This window comes from Papio anubis, chromosome 20 (assembly GCF_008728515.1).
Source record: "Papio anubis isolate 15944 chromosome 20, Panubis1.0, whole genome shotgun sequence".
Lineage (NCBI taxonomy): Eukaryota > Metazoa > Chordata > Mammalia > Primates > Cercopithecidae > Papio > Papio anubis.
Genome location: NC_044995.1, coordinates 21,175,773 through 21,186,190, shown reverse-complemented (window position 1 = coordinate 21,186,190; position 10,418 = coordinate 21,175,773). Strand labels below are relative to the sequence as shown.

At 46.0% G+C, this 10,418-nt stretch overlaps 1 protein-coding gene across 2 annotated transcripts in view; it reads right to left on the bottom strand.

Moving 5' to 3' along the window:
* Positions 1 to 714: 714 nt before the first annotated feature.
* LOC103880050 (protein FAM187B-like) overlaps positions 715 to 10,418 on the bottom strand; it is a 36,660-nt gene continuing 26,956 nt past the window's right edge. The window contains exons 1-2 of one of the 2 annotated variants that reach the window (XM_021931009.2): positions 4,578 to 4,897; positions 715 to 2,268 (exon numbers count right to left, since the gene is read on the bottom strand). In XM_021931009.2, coding sequence (XP_021786701.2) covers positions 1,341 to 1,937 — 597 coding nt within the window. In that variant the 5' untranslated portion in view covers positions 1,938 to 2,268; positions 4,578 to 4,897 and the 3' untranslated portion in view covers positions 715 to 1,340. Of the gene's footprint in view, positions 2,269 to 4,577; positions 4,898 to 10,418 lie in introns of those variants that run through there. The other variant, XM_009194140.4, reaches the window with a different exon arrangement.

Below are 10,418 nucleotides of genomic sequence, written 5' to 3'. Positions count from 1 at the left end.
ACCAACAAACAAAAACACCTCGGGCTAAATTATGCTTCATAGTAAAATACTGAGAATAACACAAGTATTTCTGCCATCAGCTTTTCCATTCAGCATTTTACTGGAGGTAAGATACAAGCGAAAAATTAGACACAAGGTCATATATTAAATATGATTTATTTACCAGCAACAAAGAATTAAAAGATGAAATTTAAAAGATCAATGTATGATAGGATGAAAAAATTAAATACCTAGGAATAAATATAATAAAAGATACATGAGTCCTCTACATTAATAACTTGACATTATTGGGAGAAATTAAAGACAGACTAAATAAAGGAAGTATTTGCCACATTTCATGGATTAGAAGACTAAATATTGAATATATATTGATTCTCCCCAAATTTATCTTTAGATTCAACAAAGTCCCAATTTAAAAAAAAAAGAAGTTTTGGGGTGGAAACTACAAACTGATTCCAAAATTTGTATATAATGGGCCAAGAATAACCAAGACAATCTTGAAGAACAAAGTTGGGAAGCACTACTACATATCATGACTTACTGAAAGGTATAAAAAGACACTGTGGGCCGGGTGCAGTGGCTTGTGCTTGTAATCTCAGCACTTTGGGAGGCCAAGGAGGGCAGATCACTTGACGTTGGGGGTTTGAAACCAGCCTGGCCAACATAGTGAGATCCCTTCTCTACTAAAAATATAAAAATTAGCCAGGTGTGGTGGCGGGTGCCTGCAATCCCAGCTACTTGGGAGGCTAAGGCAGGAGAACCGCTTGAATCTGGGAGATGGAGGTTGCAGTAAGCTGAGATTGCGCCATTGCAATGAAGTGCAATCTGCAATGAAGTGCAATCTGCACTTCAGCCTGGGCAACAGAGGGAGACTCCTTCTCAAAAATAAATAAACAAATAAATAAAAGAAAAAAAAAAAAAAAAAAAGAAAACCAAAGACACTGTGGCACTGGGGCAAGGATGGATAGATAAATTGTATCCAGCGGGGTCTGATCAGGAGACAGAAACATCAGTGACTACATTGGCATGAGCCCATGGGCCTGAGTAGTTTGGTCTCTAGATTCTACATTTGGCCTCCCCCTGAATATCAGAAGCCTGTGCAGACAAGAACTAGGTCATTGCTGTGTCCCTAACATCATCTGCCCAGGGCACACTCAGAGGAAACACCAGGGAATTCTTCCTGAATGCACATCTCAGCAAGCCAGTGAAGAGACCTTTTCCTGAGCAGAAGCCATGAAGGCTTACGGGCTGGGAGAAAGAGTCTGGTTTTCCGTTGGAAGGTAACCCCCAAGCCCAGGTGAGCACAGAAAACAAAGCCTGGGTGAGGGTCAAGGGCAGGGCTATGGCTCTGGTCCTGTCACCTGTAGATGGTGGCCAAGGGACAAGGTGAGCCACCTGTTGTTCGTCCACTTGCCGGGCTGGTAAATGTCAAAGATGAGGTATGGCTGGTGAATTTCCTTGGCCGGGTTGCAGGGTACGTGGCAGGCTTCCACCTGCAGTTCGGGCTGCGTGTGGCTGAATTGCATCTTCTCGTCTCTCAGATACAGCCGGCAGGGCACGGGTTTTTCCAGGGGCTCCTCAGTGTAGCAGTACCCCAGGCGTTTGCGCTCACCCGGTTCCCCGCCGCGGTTACAGTCCTGCCAGGGGTCCCAGCTGGTAAAGATGAGTACCTTGCCATCCAGGATCAGGGTCTCATTCTGCAAGGACTTTTGGTCCAGGCTCTTGTGCGTAACATGAGGGTTGGTGACATCCTGGAAGTCGATCTTGTATTGTACCATAAGCGTACCATCATTGCCCTGGCAGCGATAGAGGCCGGGCTGGGAGGGCTGAGGGTTGGTCAGTTGAAGGCTACCCCCAGGCAATTTCCTTATGTCAGGCATCGAATTAAGCAGAGAAGGATCTTCCCCAAGAATGGAAGAGAAGTACCAGAGTGCCATGGGATGGTCACACTTCAGGACAGCATCACTGCCCGAGAGTAGGGCTCACTGGCAGAGGTTCTTGTAGGCACAGCTGATGAACATCTAGGCCCACAGAGCAGGGCAAGAAAGGCTAAGGCTAAGCAGCCGAGGGTGTCCAGCATGGTGAACCAAGGCTGTAGAAGGAGGCTAGGAACTTCCTGGCCATTGTGAAGTCACTCACAAAACTCGAGGATCAGCCTAGGCAATGGAATGAACCTTGATCCACTCTGCTTCCAGGAGTACAGTTCAGTTTGTGTCATCAAATGGCTTGTCATAGGTTGCAGGGTCGAAGGTCAAATGTCCACATGAGCTAGGCAGGAAACAAAATGGGTGAGCTTAAATCAGAACAAACGAACTACAAAGGCAAATTATTGGCCCTCCACATACCCAATATATAACGATGGAATGGGACAAAATGACTTTATGACCATTAGAAAGTGGAAGAGGCAGGGCCCAGTGGTTCACACCTGCAATCCCAGCACTTTGGGAGGCCGAGGCGGGTGGATCACCTGAGGCCAGGAGTTCAAGACCAGCCTGACTAACCTGGTGAAACCCCGTCTAACCCTTTCTCTATTAAAAATACAAAAATTAGCCAGGTGTGGTGGTGCATGCCTATAGTCCCATATGCCTGAGAGGCTGAGGCAGGAGAATCTCTTGAACCCAGGAGGCAGAGGTTGCAGTGAGCTGAGATCACACCACTGCACTCCAGCCTGGACGACAGAGTGAGACTCTGTCTCAAAAAAAAAAAAAAAAAAAGAGAGAGAGAGAAAGAAGAAAGAAAGAGAGAGAGAGAGAGAGAGAGAGAGAGAGAAGACACACAGAAATCACTGCTCTGTACCACTTCTGAAATCCAGTGGGAAAACATTACAAGGACCCCCTATCTTGTAGATGGGAAAGATTCCTTAACTAGCACCGAAGCAGCTCCTCGGTGTGTGTGGGGAGGGTAGGGGGATTCCCAAATGATTGTTCTCTGTGGCTCATGTCTCACTCTCCAGGGAAATACCTCCTTTTCTCATATTCTCCTTGGCTACATCTGAAGATGTGCCCTCCTCGAGACATCAGCAGTTTACTCAGCCTGCTTTCTATCTCCCAAAGTTTGGGACCTACAGTTCTTATAAGCCTCCAGTCAACTAAATATGTAAACAAACAAACAAAGACACACACACAGTCGTAGTTCTGTTCAAGATGTTCTCGAGCTGGGCACGGTGGCTCACGCCTATAATCTCAGCACTTTGGGAGGCCAAGGTGGGAGGATTGCTTGAAGCCAGGAGTTCGAGACCAGCCTGGGAAACATTGTGAAACCCTGTCTCTCCTAAAAAATACCAAAATTAACCAGGCGTGGTGGTGGGCTCCTGTAATCCCAGCTACATAGCAGGCTGAAGCAGGAGAATTGCTTGAACCCGGGAGATGGAGGTTGCAGTGAGCCAAGATCACACCACTGCAGTCCAGCCTGGGCGACGGGACAAGACTCTGTCTAAAAAAAAAAAAAAAAAAATATTCTTATCCTCTCTCTCTCTTTTCAGGTACCTGAAACTCTATCAAGCATCCTTGGAGAGCTATATCCCTTATCTCTCTTTCACTGAGGAATTTGTCCACCAAAAGCATTTTCTGGTAGTGTCTTAATTCACTCAGAGATTCTTTAAACAATCATCCTGGCTAACACGGTGAAACCCCGTCTCTATTAAGAAATACAAAAAACTAGCCGGGCGAGGTGGCGGGCGCCTGTAGTCCCAGCTACTCGGGAGGCTGAGGCCGGAGAATGGCGTGAACCCGGGAGGCAGAGCTTGCAGTGAGCTGAGATCCGGCCACTGCACTCCAGCCTGGGCGACAGAGCGAGACTCCGTCTCAAAAAAAAAAAAAAAAAAAAAAAAAACAATGGGTAATAATTATTTACCTAGGCATATACTCTTGATTTTATCCCTGTCAAAAGCTGAGTTCTAATTGGACTTTGTCTCTCAAAGGCCTTCTCAATTTTTAGCTAACTTTGGCCAACATCTACTGCTAATATCTTATATTCCAGCTGCTTCCTTGAAAGCTACAAGTCCATTAAATACATTATCTGCCTTCCAGAGTATCTCAGGCGACAGTTTCCATCCTTCAGGTTTCAAATAAGTGTCTTTGCCCCAAATGTATCTAAGCCAATGTTGTCTTTTTCTTTTTAATTACCTCAGCACCTTACTCCTGATACCATTTTGGTATCAATCTAGATAAGTTATTTGCTACTATAATAAACTTCTGGTCAGGTGTGGTGGCTCACGCCTATAATCCCAGCACTTTGGGAGGCTGAGGAGGACAGATCACCTGAGGTCAGGAGTTTGAGACCAACGTGGCCAACCCTATCTCTACTAAAAACACAAAAAATGACAAAACCCTGTCTCTACTAAAAATACAAAAATTAGCCAGGTGTGGTGGCACGCACCTGAAGTCCCAGCGACTTGGGAGGCTGAGGCAGGAAGATCGCTTGAACCCAGGAGGCAGAGGTTGCAGTGAGCTGAAATGGTGCCACTGCACTCCAGCCTGGGTGACAGAGCGAGACTCCATCTCAAAACAAAAAAACAAAAACAAAAACAAACTCCCCCAAATCTCAATAACATAAAATAAGAAAGGTTTACTTCTTACTCATTGTGCATCGGTACTGGAATCACTCAGGAACCCAGGGTGATGGAGCAACTGCCATCTCAAACATCTTCAGTTTCTTCCAAGGAGAAAGAAAGAGCTCTCTGTAAGATTTCGGGTCTACATTAAATGCTTTGCCCTTAAGTAACACATGTCATGTCACTTGCTCACAAACCATTGGCCAGAAACAGCTACATGGCACCACCAATCCACCAAAAGAAATGGAACTCTAGCCAGGCGCGGTGGCTCATGCCTGTAATCCCAGCACTTTGGGAGGCCGAGGTGGGCGGATCACGAGGTCAGGAGATCGAGACCATCCTGGCTAACACGGTGAAACCCCGTCTCTACTAAAGATACAAAAAAATTAGCCGAGCGTGGCAGCGGGCGCCTGTAGTCCCAGCTGTTGGGGAGGCTGAGGCAGCAGAATGACATGAACCTGGGAGGCGGAGCTTGCTGTGAGCCGAGATCGCACCACTGCACTCCAGCCTGGGCGACAGAGCGAGACTCTGTCTCAAAAAAAAAAAAAAAAAAAAAAAAAAAAAAGGAAAGAAAAAAAAGAAATGGAACTCTACTATTTCCAGGAATCTTTTGGCAAATGGCAGTAATGATTTCCATGGCTAATGTCTATTACAAGGAATTTTTCCTCTGGTATTATCCTTTATATCACAGAGTTAAAACCATTTCCAAAATCCTCACATCAGCTCTGCCCTGAAGTTCTATTGGCCAGGATCGGGGCCCATGCCCAGGTCTAAACCAATCCCTGAAAATAAATGAAGTTTACATCGTTGGCTTAAACCACTTAGAATTTGTTCCCTAGGACTGGGTAAGGTCAGCTTTTTCTTAGCAGAAAAGCCGCTGAAGACCCAAACAAAATCAGGGTTTTGTATGCAGGAGAGCTGTAGAAAAGAATGCTGACCTGGTGTAGCCAACCATGTCTTCCACAGCATTGACCGATAGGAAAATATTAGTTGTACCAGAATTGTGCTAGGCACTGTGTGAGCCACATGACCCCAGGCATGTTGCTGAGACTTTCCTTTTTTTTTTTTTTTTTTTTTTTGAGACAGAGTCTCACTCTCTAGCCCCCAGGCTGGAGTGTGATGATGCAATCTTGGTTCACTACAGCCTTTGCCTCCCAGATTCAAGCAATTCTCTTGCCTCAGCCTCTCAAGTAGGTGGGATTACAGGCATGAGCCACCACGCCCAGCTAATTTTTGTATTTTTAGTAGAGACGGGGTTTCACCATGTTGGACAGGCTGGTCTTGAACTCCTGACCACAAGTGATCTGCCCATCTCGGCCTCCCAAAGTACTGGGAATACAGATGTGAGCCACAGCACCAGGCCAGAACTAGTGGAGACTAGTTAATTTATAAGGAAAAGAGGATTAACTGACTCACAGTTCTGCATGGCTGGGGAGGCCACGGGAAACTTCCAGTCATGGTGCAAGGCGAAAGGGAAACAGGCACCTTCACAAGGTGGCAGCAGAGAGACAGCGATGGGGGAACTGCCAGCTACTTTTAAAGCATCAGAGCTCATGAGAACTCCCTCACTGCATGGGAGAAACCACCCCCATAATCCAATTACCTTCCACTGCGTCCCTCCCTCCACCCGTGGGGATTACAATTCGAGATGAGATTTGGGCGGGGACACAAAACCAAACCATATCACTTATCCACCTTGCACCAGGCACCAAGGATCCAGGCTAAGTCCTTGACCTCTCGGAGCTTACATCCATCCTAGGGGATGTGTTAGTCAGGATAAGTTAAGTTATGCTGTGTAACAAAGGATTCTAAAATCTTAGTGGCTTAATAAAATTTTTTTTCATGTGAAGTGTCCAAAGTTGGCTGGGGAGAGCTCTACTCCACAAAGTCCCTTCAGATACTGTGGCTAACAGAGGTGGTACCATCTGCAACATCATTAGTTGCTATGGCAGGATAAGGGAGTATAGCAAATCGTGAACTGGCAATTGAATGCTTTGGCCAGTGATATGGTTTGACTGTGTCCCCACCCAAATATCATCTCGTATTGTAGCTCTCATAATCCCCACGTGTCATGGGAGGGACCCAATGGGAGGTAATTGAATCATGAGAGCAGGTTTTTCCCATGCTATTCTCATGATAGCGAATAACTCTCACAAGATCTGATGTGTTTTTTTTTCTTTTCTTTTTCTTTCTTTCTTTCTTTTTTTTTTTTTTGAGGTGGAGTCTCACTCTGTTGCCCAGGCTGAAGTGCAGTGGCATGATCTCAGCTGATGGCAACCTCTGTCTCCCGGGTTCAAGCAATTCTCAGCCTCCTGAGTAGCTGGAATGACAGATGTGCGCCACCATGCCTGGCTAATTTTTGTATTTTTAGTAGAGAGGAGGTTTCACCATGTTGGCCAGGCTGTTCTTAAGCTCCTGACCTCAAATGATCCACCCGCCTTGGCCTCCCAAAATGCTGGGATTACAGGCATGAGCCATCGTGCCTAGTGAGATCTGATAGTTTTTTTTTTTTTGTTTATATTTTTTTTGTTACGGAGTCTCGCTCTGTAGCCCAGGCTGGAGTGCAGTGGCCGGATCTCAGCTCACTGCAAGCTCCGCCTCCCGGGTTCACGCCATTCTCCGGCCTCAGCCTCCTGAGTAGCTGGGACTACAGGCGCCCGCCACCTTGCCCAGCTAGTTTTTTGTATTTCTTAGTAGAGACGGGGTTTCACCGTGTTAGCCAGGATGGTCTCGATCGATCCGCCCGTCTCGGCCTCCCAAAGTGCTGGGATTACAGGCTTGAGCCACCGCACCCGGCCAATCTGATAGTTTTATAAAGAGCAGTTCCCCTACACACGGTTGCTTGCCTGCCACCATGTAAGACATGCCTTTGTTCCTCCTTTGCCTTCTGCCATGATTGTGAGGCCTCCCCAGCCATGTGGAGCTCTGAGTCTATTAAACATCTTTTTCTTTAGAAATTACCCAGTGTCAGATATTTCTTCATATTATCAGATATTATCATATCAGATATTTCTTCCATAGCAGTATGGAAATAGACTAATACACACATGGTAAACAAATAAATGACTAATAAAACATCAGGTCATGGTAAACGCTTTGAAGAAAAAAAGAAGGCATGAAGAGAGATTGGGGATGGAGACTATTAGGGGATGAATTGTGACCCCACAAGTTCATATGTTGAAACACTGACCGCCAATACCTCAGAATGTGACTGTACTGGGAAACAGGACTTTTAAAGAGGTAATTAAGTTAAAATAAGGTTGTTAGAGTGGGTTCTAATCCAATATGACTAGTGCCCTTAAAAGATGAGGAAATTAGAACGCAGGCAGAGGGATGACCAAGTGAGGACATAGTGAAAAGGGAACCATCTGCACACCAAGAAGAAAGGCCTCAGAATGAAACCAAACCTGCCAACACCTTGATTTTGGACTTCTAGCTTACAGAATTGTGAATAAATAAATTTCCGTTGTTTAAACCACCCAGTCTCTGGTGTTTGTTATGGCAGCCCTAGCCAACTAATATAGAGACTATTTTATTTTTATTTATTCATTTATTTTTGAGACAGGGTCTCATTCTGTCACCCAGGCTGGAGTGCAGTGGTGTAATCATAGCTCACTGCAGCCCGAAACTCCTGGGTTCAAGTGATTCTCCTGTCTCAGCCTCCTAAGTAGCTAGGACTACAGGGACGTGCCACCATGCCTAGCTAATTTTTAAAATTTTTGGTAGAGATGGTAGACTGGATAAAGAAAATGTATACACCATGTAGAGGCTTGTCTTAAACTTATGACCTCAGACTATCCTCCTGTCTCGGCCTCCCAAAGTACTGGGATTACAGGCGTGGGACACCATGCCCAGCCTGTGGAGAGACAGGTAGGTGGGAAGAGAAGGCTTCTCTGAGGAAGTGACATTTGAGCAGACCTACATAAGATGGTCATGAAGATTCACACAGTGGCTCATGCCTGTGATCCCAGCACTTTGGGAGGCTGAGGCAGGTGGATCACCTGAGGTCAGGAGTTCGAGACCAGCCTGGCCAACATGGTGAAACCCCATCTCAACTACAAATACAAAAATCAGCCAGGTGTGGTGGTACACACCTATAATCCTAGCTACTCAGGAGGCTGAGGCAGGAGAATTGCTTCAACCTGGGAGGTGGAGGTTGTAGTGAGCTGAGATTGTGCCACTGCACTCTAGCCTGGGTGACAGAGTGAGACTGTGTCTCAAAAAACAAACAAACAAAAAAACATTCCAGAGAAAGCGAGGTCTGAACTAAGCACACTCCACATGTGTGGGGAAAAGGAAGAGAGATCAGCCTATTACTGTGTCTATATAGAGAGAAGTAGACATAAGAGACTCCATTTTCTTCTGTATTTGAAATGCTGTTAATCTGTGACCCTACCCCCAACCTTGTCCTTGCAAGAGACATGTGTTGCGGTGACTCAAGGTTTAATGGATTTTGGGCTGTGCAGGATGTGTCTTTGTTAAACAAATGCCTGAAGGTAGCTTGCTGGTTAAAAGTTATCACCATTCTCTTAATCTCAACTACCCAGAGACAGGTACACGGCCAAAGGTCGCAGGGACCTCTGCCTAGGAAAGCTAGGTATTGTCCAAGGTTTATCCCCATGTGATAGGATGAAACAATGTTGCTAAAAGGTTTATCTCAAGGCACAGGATTTTCCTTTGAACTTATTCATATCACAGAGGTTTTTGTTCTTATGTCTTACTGCTAATTTCCTCCCTAAAAATGATCCTATTGTCCTGCCACTCCCCTGTCTTTAAGATGGTAAAGATAATTATCAATAAATACTAAGGGAACTCAGAGACCGGGGCCGGCGTGGGTCCTCTGTAAGCTGAGTGCCGGTCCCCTGGGTCCCCGCTTTTCTTTCTCTATACTTTGTCTCTGTGTCTTATTTCTTTTCTCAAGTCTCTCGTTCCACCTTACGAGAAACACCCACAGGTGTGGAGGGGCAGGCCACCCCTTCACACATGCAAAGGCCTTGAGGTGGGAACAGGTTTCCTATGTGAATACCCGTCAGCTAAAGACAATCAGGCATGCACCTATGAACAAAGTTAGGTTTTTTGACTTGCTGCAGTGAGGGCAGATGTACACCATGGGGAACGGTGTGGTGTCTCAGGAAGAAGGTGTCAGAGAAGACGAACAGAATTTGGGCTGTGTTGTATGATTTTGGGAAGGATTCAAAGAAGTGGGGATTTGCTTTGGGTTGGGTGCTATCAAAAAGTGTAACCAATTCTTTTTTTAAAAAACTTTTTAGCCGGGCGCGGTGGCTCAAGCCTGTAATCCCAGCACTTTGGGAGGCCGAGACGGGCGGATCACGAGGTCAGGAGATCGAGACCATCCTGGCTAACACGGTGAAACCCCGTCTCTACTAAAAAAATACAGAAAACTAGCCGGGCGAGGTGGTGGGCGCCTGTAGTCCCAGCTACTCGGGAGGCTGAGGCAGGAGAATGGCGTAAACCCAGGAGGCGGAGCTCACAGTGAGCTGAGATCTGGCCACTGCACTCCAGCCTGGGCGGCAGAGCCAGACTCCGTCTCAAAAAAAAAAAAAAAACTTTTTATTTTAAGTTCAGGGGTATGTGTGCAGGTTTCTTATAGAGGTAAATTTACATCATGGGGGTTTGTTGTACAGATTATTTCATCACCCAGGTATTAAGCCTAGTACCCATGAGCTATTTTTCCTGATCCTCTCCCTCCTCCCACACTCCACCCTCTGATAGGCCCCAGTGTGTGTTGTTCCCCTTTATGTGTTCAGGTGTTCTTACCATTTAGATTCCACTTATAAAGGAGAACATGTGGTATTTGGTTTTCTGTTTCTGCATTAGTTTGCTAATGATAATGGCCTTCAGTTCC